At 35.2% G+C, this 19,760-nt stretch overlaps 1 protein-coding gene across 26 annotated transcripts in view; it reads right to left on the bottom strand.

Annotated features, from left to right (window-relative positions):
* Positions 1 to 19,760, bottom strand: part of PLEKHA1 (pleckstrin homology domain containing A1) — a 57,891-nt gene that overhangs the window by 17,727 nt on the left and 20,404 nt on the right. For 18 of the 26 annotated variants that reach the window (XM_004050212.5, XM_055351976.2, XM_055351979.2 and 15 more), the window contains exons 3-6: positions 16,353 to 16,409; positions 13,952 to 13,997; positions 7,680 to 7,777; positions 1,583 to 1,708 (exon numbers count right to left, since the gene is read on the bottom strand). In XM_004050212.5, the coding sequence (XP_004050260.1) occupies positions 1,583 to 1,708; positions 7,680 to 7,777; positions 13,952 to 13,997; positions 16,353 to 16,409 (327 nt within the window). The remainder of the gene's footprint in view (positions 1 to 1,582; positions 1,709 to 7,679; positions 7,778 to 13,951; positions 13,998 to 16,352; positions 16,410 to 19,760) is intronic. The other 8 variants (XM_063710551.1, XM_055351983.2, XM_055351984.2 and 5 more) reach the window with 2 other exon arrangements.

Below are 19,760 nucleotides of genomic sequence, written 5' to 3'. Positions count from 1 at the left end.
CTAATTGGATTTCTTGGGCTTTTTACTGTTGGGTTCTGAGTTCTTTCTATGTTCTAGATAAAAGTCCTTTGTTGGACATGTGGTTTGCAAATATTTCCTCCCAGTTTGTAGCTTTTCTTTTCATCCTCTTAAGAAGGTCTTTCATAGAGCAAGTATTTTTTATTTTGATGAGGTCCAATTTACCAATTTTTGCCTTTTATGATAGACATATATTATTTTATACTTTTTAAAACTATACTACAAAATAAATGACGCAATAAAATTATACCCTCCATAAAATCCTAGAAACTACTGAAATATCTATATACCAAAATTACAATGCAACAAAATCTTAACTCTAGATAAAATTAAAACAGCCACAGATACAAACTAATACAGTGTCTTAACACAACTACAGGAAAATAGTCTTACCCCTTATGTCAACATAGGTCATAATACCAGTGAAAGAAGCTTAATCTAGGTACATAGTAACCAGAAGGTTAATAGTTTAAAATCATTACTTTTGGAAAAAGTAAACACACAATCCTAGCTTATTTTTTTATCCAACTTTGGTGGAAAATGTATGCTCTATGACAGCAGGGAATTTCTGTTCATTAACATACCTTTTGCCAAGCATAAAGAAAGCACTCAATAGCTAATTAATTAATTAATGTTGTAAGATTTCTAATCCCACTAATCACCCTCCCGTAGCAAAAGACCTGAAAAATGTGGGGAATGATACAATTTGATTTAAAAGATTTATAAAGTGTCAAAGTCTTTTGAGTTCAAAAGGCACACTGGTAATGAAAATACCCAAGCTTGGCAATACCAATTGATTACTTTAAAATTCTTGGTTTCTCAACTACTAGTAACTTAATATCCATTACAAATTCATCCTTTTCAATAGCAAAACAAGAAATTCAAGCTCAGACAAGAGTTTTAATTTCATCAAAAATTGTATGTAAATTTATATTTTTCCTAAAACTCAAACAAAGACTTAATTTAGCATATTAGTACTTCTGAAATATAACTTAGTTAAAATCCCAGTCTTCTGTTTAGCTCACTTAGGCCAGGTTGTAGAAAAAATAGATTTTAAAAATTACTACTTGCAAACTCTTGACTCCGCAATTTTATTTCTAGGAATTTCTCCTTTAAGAATATTCATCATAGCATTGTTTATAAAGTAAAAGAAACAAAAAGGAAAAGGAACTCTATTTGTCCAATAGAGGATTTGTAATTTATGGTAAATCCATGGAAGAACTACTATGCACTCATTAAAAATGATATAAAAGGATTTCTGGTGACTTGGAAAATGTTCATGATACAAGTGAAAAAATCTGTTTACAAAATGTAATATACAACTCATATCTCCATTTCTGAGGTGAAAAGTACATGAAGAAAGGCTCAGAGAAATCATGAGAAGTTTTAAATGTTATGTAATTTCCAAATTTTTTATAATAAATACTTTTGAAATAAACAAAAATATTTTATAGTAATTGTATATTATACTAATTAAGCAAAGATGCACTGTTTTAGTTTTAATAATATAAAAATCAACATACAATAATGAGACCCTCACACAATAGAAGAGTTACTTAATTACCTGAGTGGGAGTAATGATGGGTACGCCACCAACAATATCAGTTCTGTAAGACACTTGCTTTTTCCCACATTCACCATGGCGACTTAGGTTATCAGAATTAGGCTGTGAGTCTGACTGCTTTGGTACCTGAAATAGTAAATAAAATGAATCATTTTGCAACCAGCATTATACATGTGAACCTGTTTTCTCACAGAATTTCTAATTATTCATCCGTTTGTATACGGTTGACAAATACATACAAAAATTATAGTCCATGTATGTACTCCTTAAGTTATCACACTAATTTTTCTGTTAGAATAATATTTTATAATATAGCTATCACGTAATGAGTGCTTACTCGGGCAGGTACTAGTTCATACATTTTTCTCCTTTACTACTCCTGTCTACCCTATGCATAGGGGCTCTACCCCCACCTAAGAGGTAAGGAAATAGGCTCAGGGGCATTAGGGAATATAGATTCAGATCCTGACTATAATACATTCTAGCCAAGTGTGTGTAACTCTTCCAAGCCCAACTGCTGTGCTCTAGACCCTGTTTATTGGCACACTTACTATTGGCTTACAGCTCTTTGATGTTTTCTTCCCTTTCTCCATTCCTACCCATGATTCTGGGATTGTGGCATATTCAGTCTTTCCTGGCTTCAAGACAGAGACTATTACCAAAACCATAGTGTATTCAATAAATGCTGAAAGACTCAATGGATGAATCCAAAGTCAGCAGAAAAAAGAATAGCAAAATTCTTAAAACAAATCAGAAGTTTCAAAACAAAACTTTTCATTAGAAATTTAAAGAAGGAATTCCAATACTTGGATCAATGATAAATCGTTCACAAGTACAGGAAAACAATGACTGTGGTAACAGCAGGATCTCATATTAACACCTCACTAAAGTGGATGAAAGAATCAGAGGTATCATAAATTTTTAGCATATATTTTTGCTTTTCTTATGTGATCTATCATTTAACTTAAATAGTTTGCTTGTCATATAGCTAATTCCTGTTAATAGAGTACTGGTAGAACTACAGGACACCACTCACATTGTATTCAAAGGCTCAAACTGTTTATTAGTGTGATTCCAAAGCAGTGTGATTTCTCAAACTTTAGAGTGCATAAAGTATCACCCAGGAACATTATTTAAAACTTCAGATTCCCCTGCTTCGAACCCAGAAATTCTGACTCAACATATCTATAGTGCAGCCCAAAAACCTGCACTTTAAGCAAGAACACCAGACATTTTTGAGGCAGGAGTTTCATAAACCACACTTTGAGAAACACTGCTCTAAAACCTGTGCTCTTCTTCTATACGATGCTACTCCCACCAGATTTGTAGAAAAGAGGGTATACAATGCAGATAAGGATTTGCAAAGCAGCTTTCTGCAAAATATTGAGCAAACATGGTCCATGTGTATATGAAAGGATGCTGAGCTACAGTAAGTCCCAATCCACACAAATGTAATTTATGGATATAATAAATGACTTGTCTCTTAAGTGACTTCTAAAACTCCCTCTCCCTTCCTTCTCCACCTGCCTCCCTTGAAGAGGTTTCTCTCAGGCCCAGTCCCAATCCTCCAGCCTCTGGTTCATATTCATACTACAATGCCCTCATCCGCAGAAACAAAAGAGAGAGAAAACAGGAAAGAGAAGAGAATCCTGAATACCTCTTGAATTCTTCTAAGAACTTGCACATTTTGGAGTGCTTTTTAAAGACAATAAAATAATGAAGAGAATTTTCTTTGTCAAATAAAATTAGGATAGTATACCCTGGAATGATTTGCTAGGGAAGCCCATCATATTTTCTAATGAACAGCACCATATATTTCAATTATTCTGACAGAGAAAATATGGCCCAGTTATCTCATTGAGAAGAACAGAAACTAGCATTAAGAGAACCTGAAACCAGACAGAAAACAATCTATTCAACTAGATAAAATGAGAGGTGCTGCTAAGAGGTGACCCATAAGAAAACTAGCAGTTATTCTCTCAAGAAGTTTAGTCAGACCTGGGAATTATTAGGAAAAACCTTTAAAATCATTCTAAAAAATACTGAAATTTATATTGGTTTTTCCATTTTTCTTAAATTACAGTATATTAAAAGTCCTTGCTTATGCTGTTAAGCTCACTGCTTCTAATTTGTCTTTATAATAAAATCAAATGCTAGTAGTTAACTTAGAACTGCATTTTACTATAAAAATTATCTAACTTGTAATCATCTTATTCCCTAAGAACAAGAAAAGTTCAAGCAAAATATCCATGAACATGGATAACTCCTTTAAAAACAATATGTACCTCTGTAAAACTTGGTCTAAATTCAGCCATTAAAATAGACATTTTCAGGACATACCCCTGCCCCAAACCATCCAACTGTCCAATGAAAATCAGAAAAGTGATCTCACTGGGCAGTTGGCACATGTCAGACACTGAATCCACTTGGTTTCTTTGTCTACTGCCTCTCTCCCTTTCCTTGGCTTTCTATCCTTTTTTATGTCCCGGCATTTTTTGTAAGAGATCTGAATGTAATCTTGGCAGGCATTTGCATGTGATCCTAGTAGTAGGAAATTCTAATAGTAGGAAAAGAAAAGGTAAAAATAACTAGAGAATAAAAAGATGAACAAGACAGATTTAAGTATTTATGAGTGAAATACATAAAAACGCTGCAGGTTTCTCAAAAGTTAAAGGGAAAGTTGATATTCAATTCACCAAGAATGAAAATATAATGTTGGGCTAGGCGCGGTGGCTCACGCCTGTAATCCCAGCACTTTGGGAGGCCAAGCTGGGCGGATCACTTGAGGCCAGGAGTTTTAAAACCAACCTGGACAACATGGCGAAACCCAGTCTCTACTAAAAATACAAAAATTAGCTGGCTGTGGTGGCACACACCTGTAATCCCAGCTACTTAGGAGGCTGAGGCTCAAGAATCACTTGAACCCCGGTGGCGGAGGCTGCAGTGAGCTGGGATAGCACCACTGTACTCCAGCCTGGGCAACACAGCGAGACTCTGTCTCAAAAAAAAAAAAGGATAAAAAGAAAGAATGAAATTGTCATAATGTTCAATTCACTGAGGATAAAAACGTGCAGACACAAACTCCTGGGTCTTACAATCTTTCTGAGAATTCTACATCTACTTGTTTCCAGTTTCTATTAAAAATATATCAAACTTGTGGAGTTTCTGCCACAAATTCAAAGTACTAATTTTTAGATTCAAATCGAACATTTATTTTTAAATTTTAAAAAAGACATGTTTAAAAATAATGGCTCTCTGTTCAGGAATAAACCATATATATCTTAGACATTCCTTAATAATCAATAAGGGAACAGAAACCACCATATTTATGTTGTTATTACTATAGATGAACAGTGGAAAGCATACTTTAAAATTTGATTTTCCTCACTCCAGTCATTGATACTCCCCCTTCAGGGCTGATTCTCCTACTGTTGCTCTTTTCCTTTTTGTGCGTGTGTTTAATACAGATGGTCCAGGACTTACAATGGTTCAATTTTTCAACTTAAGAAGTGGGTTTGTTGGGGTATTAAATGGATTTTCAACTTGTGTTTTTGACTTACAATAGGTTTATAAGGATGTAACCCCATCATAAGTTGAAAAGCAACTGTAAAGGGAAAAGAATTTCAAGTGGCACCCACCTAGACTCAAGTAAGGAAAGTCACAGACTATAGCGTTAGAGGATAATGGATTAAAATGGCAAGATATTATAATTAGGAAATAGTTTAAAAATCATCATTCCCTTACCCATTGCCCTCTAACCACCTCTATTTTGAAACCACACACTTCCAAACTCTAATTTTGGATTTCCAAAATTTTAAAATTTATATATCACACAGTACTTAGCAGACCACTAAATTACAGAGTTGACCAAAATGAGAGTGATCCCATAGAAAGATTTATGTATTAAGTACATACATCAAAATGTACATTTTAAGTTTTTAAATAATCTACATGTAAATCATCAGCAATGTTCACAGGAAAATATAACAAATTGGAGATTCCACACTTTAATACACTTAAATGTATAAAATGCACATGAAACTGGTAAGATATTTTTAAGGAATAAAATTAACATAAAGCATCTTATTAAAGCATAGGAAATTATTTCATTGCTATCCTATGAGTTAAATGTGTGTCTATCAAAAGTTTATTTTTAATAAGTGCTATCAAATCTATACTCACTTTAATGCAGTTATAACCACTTTATTAAGTAATAAGGATTTCTATATCTTATATGTATTTATATTTTCCAAATGTGAATTATAAAAACATTAAAATCATTTACCAACAAATTTATCTTAAAAACTATAAAAATTTCAACATGTAAAATAAAATTGCAAGACCACAAAAGCTACTTAGAAGTCTTTTTAGAATTCTATTTAGAATCTCTAACCTGTTTTTCCTTCATGCTGAAAAGCTTACCAGTGTCGTTTGTATAAGACTGTTTCATACCATTGATAAATCAGACATAGCAATTCAAGACCCCCCAAAATGGTAAAAAGCCTGAGACCATTCACTACTTTTTCTCTTAAAGCACTAAGAAACCAGTGCTGCTTGTTATTGCAAATGGTAAAACATGAATTTAGTACAGTTACGAGATATTATCTTTCTAAAGAAATTTTTCAAGCAGCGAATATTTATTAGAAGAGTTAAAATGATTAGCTAAAAGCTTTTAAGAATATGTCTGTCTGAATCAGGTTAAAAAATTGCTTTCCTGATACTGCACAAACCTAAAATAACTTCTGCTTCATGTACAGATCAGATGCAGTGCGTAGGCGTTTTCTGTCATGTGGTAACAAGCTGTTCTAGAGCAAAACAAAAAGATTCGACTTAACTCTGAGAACAGCTTTAACTATACTGACTCTTTATTGTGTTGTGATATAAATATGAAATTATTCATTTTAGATGGAAACTAATGAGTGACTAACATATGCTGACTTTCAGGGCATATGTTCTTTGAGAATAAGTCACTTAGGGTCAGTATATAACTGCACTTTATTTAAAAAAAACAAAAACAAAAACACAATTGACACAAACCTCACAACACAAGAACTCCTTCCCAACATTTTCCAGGCAGGCCTGCTATGTATTTCCCTACAAAAGTGTAAAGGGAAAGGTGAGGCAAGGTATAATCAAAATAGAGCCTATCTATATGCTGCTCATCATCACTAGCAAACTCTCTCAGTAAAGGTTGTTGGCTTTAGGAACAAAAGAGTAAGGAGAGGGCTGTTCTTGTTCAGGAAGCAGTAAGGCACTGCATTTCAGAGTTCGGGCTCCAGAGGCCAACAAACTGGACTGGGCTTCCAGCTCCATAATCTACCAGCTATAACACTGGTAGATTAATCTTTCTAAGCCTCACTTTTCCAGTTCATTTAAGTAAAACCTTCGGTCTAAGATCTGGCACAGTGTTAATAATCAATAAATATTCATCAGGAAACCAAAAAAGAAAAGAAGCACACATTAGAAGCAAGAAATTGTAGCATGGGAAAGGAGGGCAAGGGTACCAAGCCCTGGAATGCAAGGAAAAAAATCGGACATGGGAAGAAGTTTAGAGCCTGAGACAAACTTCTCAAGGGTCACATGGACAGGACCCTCTGGCTGCCGCAACCCTTCAGACATTATTCCTATCCCTATCCCTCATTTTTCAGCCTTCATCTCCCCTTGTCCTGCTCCTGTTTTCAACTCTTTCCCTATCTGACCCCAATCCCAGTCATGGCTTAGAAGAGAGAAGTGCCTATTCCCCAGGTAGGTGACAGGAAATCTCTTACACTATACTGGAAGAAAAATATATATCCTCCCGGTAGAACTCTACGTGCTAAGCACATTTTCTCCTAGAAACGTTGTAAGAAGTGATTAAGATCTGCAGTAATATATCTCCTTATTAGGTGCATAAGTTAAAAAGACAATCATGGGCTGATTAAAGGGCCAACAGTCACCAAGTACAAGAAAACATATTCACATTCTGAACACCTGTCTTTTAAACAAAGCTTGAGTATGAAACCTGTTGGTAAGCTGGGAACATTTGGTAGGTGTATTTTCAAAATGAAAAGATTAATTCCAGACATCGAACGTTTTTCAAAAAAATACATATACTTACTGTAATTTTTATAGCTTTGTTTAACACATTTACCCATTCCACTAGGTCCTGCTGATCATTGGCTTGTAGGAAGTACTTCCTCATTCCTGCATTCATAACTGTTGACAGAAAAAAATAACACACCAAATATTGTACTTATTAGCTCTAAATTTATGTTTGCAGTAGCTGAAAAACCTTGCTAAATTCAACACCGTGACTCTCGTGGATTTGACAAAATATATCAGACCACATGTAATACAGCTTTTATCACACAATAACACAGGTAAAACTCTTATTTTGTTATGGCCATTTTGTTTATTAAATGGATACACCACAATACATTTAGTCAATCCCCTAATGATAGACACTTAGGCTATTTCCGGTTTTTGAAATTATAAAAATATCACAATGAAACATCATATACATATATTTCTCCACACTTGGCTAGCATTTCTGGGTGATAAATTTCTTGACATAGATTTGTTGGGTCAAAGACAATTGACATTTAAACTTTTTATAGGTATTTCCAAATCATCTTCCCACAAAGTTGAATCCATTCACATTCCTACCAACCACATACACAGTTTATTTCATCGAATACCCCTCACCAGAACTGGTTGGTAGCACCTGTGGATACCTCTAGTTTCTAGTTTTCAAAGGCTCTGTGGCACTGGGGCTGGTAGTCTGCAAACAATATTTCCTAGACTCCATCTAAGGCCATTCTCTGCCAGTGGGAGGTACTGATGAGAGACTGTGAGGTGGGAGAGGGGAGAAGGGAAGAGGAGACTCTCCTTGATTCCTGCTGTTGTTGACCTCTCTCCAACAGCAGCACACAACTAGCTACTGTTAGGGGCCTTTTCCTGCCCCCTACACCAGCCTTGCAGAGTCCCCTTGGATACTAATAGCTCCATGGTGGCTTCTACTCCACTGCCCTAGGTTATAGTGATATTACTACCCCTTCTCTTTTGTCTCTCTAGCCCTTGAGTAGTAGTTGCTTCATGCGTCTAATTCCTGGGTTACTTCAGCATTCCCTTCATGATCTTTCAGCCTTCCAATATTTGGGTAACCAATTCCCCATAACAAATCCCTTAGGTTTGAAATATCTAGTGTGCTGTTTTCCTGGCTAATACTCTTTAACAACCTAATTGGTAAATAATTGTACCTTGTTCAAATTTTAATTTCTTTGGTTATTGAGATAAATTAGTTTTGTAAGTTTATTGGCCATCTGCATTTATTTTGTAAGTTTTGTTTACTTTCTTTACCCACGTTTCTCCTGAATTCATTATTAATTTATAGCAACTTCTATATTAATCTTTTCTGCTTTATTACCAATACTTTACCCAGTCTGTTTTATTTTACTTTAACAGTATTTTTGATCAGACAGAAATATACTATGAATCTTTTCTATAAATGCATCCAGATTTTATATCATCTAGAAAATCTCCCTAACTTAAGATCTATTTTTCTAGACCTTATGAATTTCCTTTATATTTTGAATCTTAATACATTTGGAACTTTTATGCAATTTAGTTTCTATATTCCCCTTTAGGGACTAGGTACTTTTATCAAGCAAAGCACATGTGCACATACAGTTGTCTATAAACTATCATAGTCCACTCTTGAATTAAAGCTATTTATTATACACCATCTGCATTTATTTTTAAAAGCATAAATATTATTCTAGGAGCTAAGTATCTGAATAGTTATACTGTTGCAATTGTTCAAATATAAAAATAACTTCCAAACGTCTCCACCAAAATTTTAAAAGATATACTAGCACACAGTTGAATGTGACTAAGAGAAGGGGAAATGCAAACTCTCAAGGAAAACACACAAGATTTTGAAATTGGGACTGAGACCAAAACACTCTAAACTACAGCTTCCTTGAATTGAGATGAAGGTCTCAGAAAGGAAGTCAAAGCCTATCTTGTAAAGCGCTACACAACAACCAGTCTATAACCTTAAAAGAAATTTAACACACTGGAAATCTGTTCTTGTACATCTTTCTAGAGACTGGAAAAGTTATAACTGCCATAAATATATATTAAGATAAATCCATAATTCACTAGGATGCTATATCTATCAATAAACAACTTTTGTTTTTAATTTCTAGCCATCGGTAAGGCTTCCTTTTATAATCTTTTTTCAGCTTAGGCTGAAGCAGAGCTCTCCTCATTCATAATGGCTTCTTCCCCTCAATGTTATTTTGAGCATCTGCCCGGAACATCTGAAGAGTTTAAAAATCTATGCACTTATTAATATACTACACTTGGTACACAGTAAATGCTTAATACATATACTTTTGAATAAATATATAAGGATCTTTTCTAAGGGAAGGAAGAGATGCAAATATATATCTAAAAAAGACCCCTAGTATACCTTGCAATCTGAATAAAATCTCATGTACTTTAAGAATTACTTCATGGCAAGATGTAGATATATAGGTATGATCTAGAAAAAAAATATCAGCCTGGAATCAATCCAACCTGACTAGCTTATGCACTTACAAGCAATATCATCTTTTAAACATTATTTAATTTCTCTGAGCCCGATACTCCTCATCTGTGAAATGGGAATGTCACTCATTCCACCTCAAGAGGTGACGATCATATATGTAAAGAAACTAACACAGTGCTTGGTACAGAATATTCTTCACTGCCATCATCTGGAGATTTCTAAGGAGTAAGGAAGCACTATAAAAAATGTAAAGCAGGGCACAGTGGCTCACGCCTGTAATCCCAGCATTCTGGTAGGCCAAGGCAGGCCAGTCACTTGAGGTCAGGGGTTCGAGACAAGCCTGACCAACATGGTGAAACCCTGTCTCTACTCAAAATACAAAAATTAGCCAGGCGTGGTGGTGGGCACCTGTAATCCCAGCTACTTGGGAGGCTAAGGCAGGAGAATCGCTTGAACCCAGGAGGTGGAGGTTGCAGTGAGCCAAGATTACACCATTGCATTCCGGTCTGGGGGAGTGAGGCTCCATCTCAAAAGAAAAAAAAACGGGAAAGCAAGTTACTGAAATGTGGTGTATTAGCAATATTGGTGGTGAGGGGAGAAAGGGAAAGAAATAAAATCTTTGAACAATTAAAAAAAAAAACTCTGACACTGCTAAGTTGCCATAAAAACCCTAAAGCAAGGGTTTCATTGTGAATAATACATGCATCCCTAGAAGCTTGTATCCTTCCTATCTTTTCCACTTGAGTATTTAATTTCAAATCTTTATGATTAGAATGAATACATAAAATGGATAAAACTTGAAGCATAAACATTAGCTTAACTGCAAACAAAAATCATCTCACAACCTGAGATCAACTGGTTATGAATATACGGTTTTGGATCAAGAGGTTCTAAGGTATTTTATCATATTCTTTGTCAATTTTCCCCACTCTGTTTTCTCTATTCTGTACTTTCCTCTGTCCTCTCAGTCTCTATCAGATGTTGGACTTCCTTGATGGTTTTTATCTCTTTTCCATTATCTATCTTTACCTTTGTTCTACTTTCAGATTTCCTTGACTTTTTCAAAGAAATGCAAAATGAGTTTTGCATTGTCTCATGTTCCTTCTCCTGTTTGATAATCCGCTCTCATCAAATGTTCAGTAATCCTGGGCTGTCTATTCATATTTTAAAAGAAAGTGCTAAAAAGACTGATGAAAAGCTCTCTTGCGTTGTTGTAGGGCTGTTGATTGTGGACCTTACTAGTCAGCTATGGCAAGCTCTTCTAGTAGAAATGCCAAGATGTCAGTCAGTATCTATGGATCTTTTCTCTAGGGTATTCAGATCTTACTCACCTAAACCTGGCTGCCCAGTGCTCTGGGGCTGGGGTTGCACTGATTGCGCAGACTTTCATTTAATCTTCCTATTTTCAGTTTCATGCCTCATTCCTTTCGTTCTCTGGGACTAGTGCCCCTAAATATATAGCCTCACTGATTCTATTTCTGGAGACACCACACATCCCATTACCTGCTGGGACAGGAGAAGGGTGTCTGCCCATTGGAGGTAGGGAACAGAGGTTGTTTCTGATACAGATATGCAAACAAAGTCCCTGTTTTCGGTCCTTCCTCACTGTTGCTTCCCCAGAAAATGTATCTCCTATACCTAAGCCTATCTAGAGTTGGGGTGGGGGCAGAACACTTAAATGGTGAGCTTTTCATTGGCCTCTTCCTCCACTCTGCTAAATTATCTACCATTCCTCTACTTTCCAACTTTATACACTGAGGGTTACAGATACTCTGCTCCCTCCATCAAAAATGGCTTGCACGTTTCTTGTTCTCACTGGTTTGGGACAATCTGAGAGAAGATATGTTGCCACTCTGAATGAAAGTTGTGGTTCTATTTTAGAAGTCAGTGCTTCTCTCTCTGAAGGTAAGCATTTCATGAATCTTTACTCCCACTAACAGTAGAGGACTAATAAACTATTGCCTGACCAATGAACGACTAATCTTAGTTTTTGATTCCAACTAAAATCACCCATTCTAAATACTCCAATAACTATGAATGTCAAGTCTATTACTGTATGTTACTATTCCTGTAAGTTTGAGATTTTAGAAAAAAAAGTGTTGTCAAAAGTATGTGCATTATACATTCTAAAATACAAACTTCTCAGTTATTTGACTTGCAATACCCATTCATTTACAAGGCTCTGAGGCATTTTCCTGTTTCGTAACCAAAATTATAATTAGTAATAAACATGTAACTTTTAAAAATAGCTTCATAGTGAGATAAAAGCATTTTAGAGGATTCCCTTGACAGCCACGTTTCATCTTGCTCATATCAAGATGCTATTCCTAACTACTGCCTAAAGAAATCTGCCCTTTTCAAGCAAAAGAGAGCAAAGAACTTCAGTTCTACTCCCAAAAGTATCTCTCACTTTAATGTGAAAGTCTCTTTTGATGTTAGCTGACCACTCCAAATATTCGTTCCTTCAGTCACTAATGTCCACTAACATACTCTCTGAGAGGGTATCAATTCTCCTAGCTTCGACTACCACCCACTTTTCAACAGACTCCGAATTTCTCCATTCTTGACCCTAAAGCTCCATCCAGCCCTCGATTACTGTCAACAGAACATTTCCATTTGGAAGTTCCCCACCATTTCAACTCCATAGCAAACATTTTACCCTATGTAACCAGCTCTCCCTGACTTCTCATTTCTTTACTTGAAGCAAACTTCCCTGCTACCTCTCTCTTCCCTCCAATTCCCCCATATCCACTAAGCCCCTGCACTTTTCCTGCTTTTCACCCTTCCTCCTTCTCCTATTGCCACCACCCTAACTCAGGACCTTACATAAGTACAGTAGTTCAAAAGCCACTTACCCAGTCCACCTACATCAAAACTTTCCTATGCATACAAACAAACAAACAAAACCCTCCTTCATCTTATGTCTGCTTTCCAGATGCTCTCTTTTTCTTCTCCTTTGTTCAAAGTAATAAAACCTACTGCTCGTCAAAACACAGCACCCTGGCTTCTGCCTGCCTTTTTACTCTCTAGCCATTTATCATACCCTCTAGCTTCAGAGTGTTCAGCTCCAGAGACACCACGCTCTTCTCCCCACAAGCCTCTGCATGTAGTCCTCCTGCCTTTTCTCTGCAGTGGTAAAGGATATAAGCAGGAGGCTAGTTGGCCACCAATGTAAGCATCTCCTCCTCCAGTGAGGCTCCCCGACTCCTGAGCTCCCCAATAAAGATTCGAAGGTCATTCTTTGTGCTGTAATAGACTGCATATCCCTTTATCTACAGGTTGTGACAACTGCAATATTAATTGCCTGGTATTTTTTATTTATGAGCCAACCAGCCTTAAGGGCAGCAACTGTTTCTTATTCATCTTACAGCTCCAGTGCCAAGCACAGTGCCTGGCATATACTAAACATTTGCTGAGTAAGTTAATCCAATACCCTCAACTACTCCTACCCCAAACTGAGCATTTCTCACTACCCAAAAGCTAAAGACCAAATCCTTTTAATTATTTATATGTTTAATAGAGAATAACATGACGAAGAAAGTTTAAAATTCCCTGATATCTCACTGGAGGTGATCATTATAAATGCCAAAATAACAGTTACATATGGGTAGAAGGAGATGGTTGTAACTAGGACCGCACACAGGAAAGAGGCTTCAGGGTTAGGGGAGAGGGGGAACAAAATGTTATTTCCTTATCTGTATAGCAGTTACAAGAGAATTCACTTTAGAATAATTCATTAAGCCATAGGTTTTGGGTGGTTTTCTGCAACAGTTTTCTTTTACAATATGATACAATTATATCAGTCTATTTAAAATATATATAACATGGCTACTTACCAAAACAGAACTCCGCCTTTGGCCTTAGCTTAGTAGCATCGCTAACCTAAAAAGAAAAATAGAGACGGGTTCCTCACTTCTCCATATAATCCTAAAACCAACCTTATATACTATGTAAACTTCCACATGTATGATTCCCCAATAATCATACACATTTAGTAAACAGACTTAAAATTAAAGACAACTAAAAGAAGACGGCAAATTAAATACATAGGATGCAGTTCCCAACTGTAAGAGGTAACAAATAATACTTCCATATTTTCTTTGAACAACTTGTTTTCTCTTCAAAGAAATGTCAGAGAGAAGCGGAAAGTAAACCATTAGGCTTTATGTCATACACACAAGTATTTTTAGTTTAAAATAATTTTCAAAATATCCTCAATGAATATTCTACAAGAACTATGCATTCTTCCCAAATAACATATTTCTAAATTAGCTATGATTTTTAAGCAAAAATGGGGCTGGGTAAAGAGGAGACTGTGTATTTAAAGTCCACAAATCTTGGCCGGGCACAGTGGCTCACGCCTGTAATCCCAGCACTTTGAGAGGCCAAGGCGGGCGGATCACGAGGTCAGGAGATCGAGACCATCCTGGCCAACACGGTGAAACCCCGTCTCTACTAAAAATACAAAAAAAAATTAGCTGGGCATGGTGGCGGGCGCCTGTAGTCCCAGCTACTCAGGAGGCTGAGGCAGGAGAATGGCGTGAACCCAGGGGACGGAGCTTGCAGTGAGCCGAGATCGCGCCACTGCACTCCAGCCTGGGAGACAGTGAGACTTCATCTCAAAAAATAAAAATTAAAAAAAAATAAAGTCCACAAATCCAGGCATTTAACTGAATTAATCTTAATCTTAATAATTAAGATTAAGACATTAATCTGCTATGAGGAGATCAAAATGGGACTGGATCCTCTCTTGTACAGGAGAATGCCCTAGGATAATGGGATCACTTTATTAAATGCAGCTCATGGTTCATTTTAGAAGATGAGGCAACTAGCTGCATTTGGTTGCTGCTATCCCTTTAAGTCAAGTACCTCCCAGAAGCTCATTCACAACTATTGCCATGCTGTTGTCCAGTGATAGAACTTATAATTGTAGCATCCGTTTTGCACCTGCAAAAGGAATTCTAAGCCTGGGGTTCCTCATTGATCCCAACTACAAACTCACAGTTCTGAGTCACACAAAAGTTTGTTCCAGAAATAAATTTTTGGAACAATAAATTTTTTTTGGAAAAAAAGTGGTACGTCCAAAGTAGAGTACAAACTGCACAATTTAAACTTCAGGAAGCAGGAGGACAAGATGAAAGTTACAGAACTGCACAGAAAAAAGGTTCTATTTTAAAAGAAGAGCAATGGAGGAGAGGAAAGCAGCTGGCCAGTCACCCCACCTATTTTACTGATTTCAAGAAAAAGCTTCCATACAATATTTGTCGTATGTAAATTTACATAGTATGATCTTAACAGAAAAATGTTTCCTTTTAAATGTATAATCTTTATTGTCCAAGGGCTCTTTTCTTTTCTTTTTGGTCAATGAGAATGAATACCTCTATTGTAATACTAATATAAAGTATTTTATTTATATAACATCTATCTTCTAAACAGAGGCACATTTGTAAATTGGTCTTCTGTTGAAGTGATCTACCTTTGCCAACAGATCTCAGTATATGCATAACAGTACCCATATTATTTAATAATACTGTTGCTACCTTTTGCATCTCATATATAAGTAATCAACAAACTTTTATTACTTTTATGTAACACACACACACACACACACACACACACACAAACCCATAGGGTTAGCACCTCAGCATCTCTTAGTTCCCTAAACATTAATAGAAGAAAATAAGAAACAAATGTACCTGACAAACATAAAATCAAAATTTTAAAAAATAAAAAATAGTATTGCAAAATTACGAGAAAAATAAGAAAACAGAAATGAAAAGAGACAAAGTGAAAAGGGGGAAAATCATCCTTTCAGCATGAAAATGGTCCATATTTTCCTCAAAATAAAACATTAAGAAACAAAGTATCAAAGACAATGGGATTTAAAAGTTGAAAACAGTCTAAATAAACATAATACAGACTTAGAAAAATCTCCAGACCTTCTCAAGATAGAATGTGTTTCACTGATTTCTCCCTTTCTGATGTTCATATACCTGATCATAAAAGTTAATGTTAACTTTTGCAATGTGCCACATCCTGTAAGTTAAAATCAAATTCTTCATAACTGTATCGATTTAAAGAATTTCCTAAACGTAGTAATCAGGTACCATTTCAGTATGATAGGAAGCTGAACATCACTGTTAAAGGACATGGAAAGGAAACTGCTGCTTCTATTCATACTCTCATTCACAGGGATTTTAATTCACACATGAATATAAGACAATGTATAAAGACTACCTTTGAAATGTAGGTAAGCTTAATGGCTCCAACACGTGATGATCCAGAAGGTAGGTTCTAGAAACAAAGTATTAATATATACTTAATATCTAATATTATGAATTCATTTTATAATATAATGTTCCACATATACTTCTGAAAAGTTAAAAAACTCAATTTTTTAATATCACATTTTACAAATGAACTTTTCTTCTGTTCAAGTTTTTACTAGGTCTGAAATCAAGTCCATAGCTTGGACAACAAAACTGAATCCTACTCTGTTCCATTATGATGCATTCTATGACTAAAAGGCTATTTTTATCACTGGAGCTAAACTAATACTCTTTCTCATGAGCTTAAAAAGCCATAAACAAGATCAGATTTTGTTCCTGAAAGCAAGGGGGAAATATTTACAGGCAGAAAACAAATATAATTGTAAGATACTTAAAAAGACTATACATATTACTTTGTTCTATTAAAATTTCTTTATCAAGTATCTCTTGACAAAAATGGACTGCATTTCCCCCCATTTAAATGGTTTACGTTTTTTATGCCATATTAATCTACATTGATACTTTTTTTTCCAAAAAAAAACGTTTGCTTCTCTTTATCATATGCAGGGAATGTAGGCACTTTCACACACAGTATTTTCATTCTTCCCGTAAGTTTCAGATGTGGTTTGCATCAAAAGAGCTAAAGGTAAACAAAGAGAGAGAATCATCTCTGGTTGAAGCTATCCAGAAAGACTGAAGTGATGAACAACATTTAGGCTGGAGGTTAAGGAAAATTTTGAAACACAGAAAGCAGGGGAGAATATTCCAAGCAGAGAAAATGGACAAACTATAGCAAACAACTGAAGATGCACAGCTCTGTACTAGAAAGAGAGAGGGGGGCTATGTTGGGCTGTAATGCAGTGTCCTGTAAGATTGTAGTACAAAATGGTGGTCTGAAAACTTGAACTGAGAACCTAATCATAGAGGACCTAAATAAAAAAGTAGCAAAGAATTTATATCGTAGAGAATTTGAGGCCAACGAAGAAGGCTTATGAGCAGATCTGGAATCAAAATTATGCTCTTTTTATAAATATATCTTATAATAAACTGAATGGATTATAGAGGAGGAAGATAGAGGTAGGAAAACCAGACAAAAGAATCTGGGGAAAACAAATCAAGAATATAAATTTCATTTATATGATAGAAGACTGATAAAAGACTGATAGAAGATTTCAGAAGTAAAAATGAAAACATTAGTGTTAGTTGATTTTGAAAATTATTTCTGCTGGAGATAAGACAGGATCAACTTTTCAACTGACTTTATAATAACGTACTTAAAAATAAAAAAATCTATGGGCTTGTTCTAATGACTGATTAGGAGGTAACTGGAAGCCTAGACATTTCAAAGACTTAAGAGTCCCAAACATGAACTGCTTATTGTTGACAGGGACAGATTTTTTAAAAACTTTCACACTTATATATTGTAAAACTCCATTAATTATGTTCTGCTTTAAACTATATACTACGTACAAGCCTCCAAATATAAATCATAAATAGTAAATATGCATATAAAATAAAATTATAATTCATTAATGTATAACATTAAAAAGCTATTTGTATTCTTATGTATAACGTTTTAGATTTATGGGTTTTTGGTTTTTAACTTTAAAGAAGGAAAAGAAATGTAAATATGTCTTCAAGAATCTCTAACTACCACCAAAGTGATTTTTTCAAAAACTGTTACCCTTCCATTTAAGGGTAATAATTTATTTCTTTTCAGTTTTTCATGAGCCTATTATTTTAACTGCTGAATAGAGCTCTAAGCCTTTGTGGAAGGAAGACAAATGAGAAACCAAAGCATGACATAAAGTGTCACAGTAATAGTAGTACACTACAGGGAAATTTAAGTAGCTGAGAGAAAAGCAATATTCAAAATACGCAGTTTCTGTGGACTAGTATGATTACCATCAGGTTCGACTGGAAAAAAATGAGATTCAAAATTTGTTACTTGACAATGAACAAGAAATAACAAACTAATAGAACATTTAAGAAAAAAAGGGAAATAGGCCATTTGTTGATTATGAGTTCCTAAACTCATTTTGCCAAACACTTTTTCGAATCTCTTCAAATGCACTCCCTCGTACAGCAACTTAATTATTTCATTCTCCATGATTACCAACCTCCTGGACAAAACACAGGAAGCCCCAAAGTGATCCCTAATAAACACTAGAAAGAATTTTTAAACCCATGGTTAGTGGTAAAGGAAGCAGTGGTCAGGGGAAGAAGTGGCTTCCTAATAATAGAGGAATCAAACTAATTTTCTTTCTTTACCAAGGTTATTATGATCAGTATAACCATGTTATTATACTTTGACATAAGCAACTAGATTGAACCATATGACATTGCCATTTTTTTAGTAATTCAAAATGGCTGTATATTAGCAATTTCATATGGTTCAATCTAATTGCTTATGTCAAGATGCAATAACACGGTTATACTGAACATAATAACCTTGATAAAGAAAGAAAATAATATAATAATCTTAGCAAGCCATTTTACTAAAGTTTTCAAGAGTAGATATGTCTTGATTATTACGTTTAAAAGTGACACCAAGTTGGTACTAATGGCTAATACACTGGCTGGCAGAATCAAGATTTCCTAAGTTGGAAAGAAGATATAAAATTAATAAGAACAAACTAAAAAATATTTAAATTCTGTACTTAAAAAAAAAATTGGCACTGTGTCCAGAAAAGCCAATGCATTAATTCTAACATAGAGATCTGGATTTTAAAAGTTTATGTGGACAAGACCTAGCTGAGTGCTATAGCCAAAGTGATCTAGTCTCCAAACATGCCACAGGCTCTCTTGCTTTGATCTCTGCCCACACTATTCTTTGAGCACTGGAATACTCAACTTTTCCATCTCTTAGCCAATATTATATCCAAACTTCTAAGTCAATTTCAAATGTTACCACTTCCATGAAGACTTCAACTCCTTCTACTAGCTGTGTAACTTTCCTCTGAATTCCAAGTTCAAGTTTTATTCAGGGTAATAAATATATTCTATTTTGTACTTAACTCCTTTTAGCTCTGCTAAATAGGTAGTACTGATAAAGGAAGAATGACAAGAAGAATCTATTATGTAGGAACACAGAAAAATAATCAAGGAGCTTCAAGTAAAATTCAGGAGAAACCATACATATGTCAACCAGACCTTGTGAAGAGAGAGAAAAATCAGGGAGAGAAAATAGGCAGAACTGTGCAATGGCTCCTATGGGTGAGGAGAGGTCCCTTACAACTCAAATTCTACATAAATAAACATACACACATTAGTATCTACTATAGACACATATATATCTTGTCTAATCTAAAATCAGTATATAGTGAAGAATACTAGACTACTTATCAGCAGACCTAGTTCCTGCTCTGTGAAACAG

The sequence above is a fragment of the Gorilla gorilla genome, chromosome 8 (assembly GCF_029281585.2).
Source record: "Gorilla gorilla gorilla isolate KB3781 chromosome 8, NHGRI_mGorGor1-v2.1_pri, whole genome shotgun sequence".
In the NCBI taxonomy this organism is placed as follows: domain Eukaryota; kingdom Metazoa; phylum Chordata; class Mammalia; order Primates; family Hominidae; genus Gorilla; species Gorilla gorilla.
The sequence above is the reverse complement of the archived record's forward strand: the minus strand, read 5'-3'. Positions and strand labels throughout refer to the sequence as shown.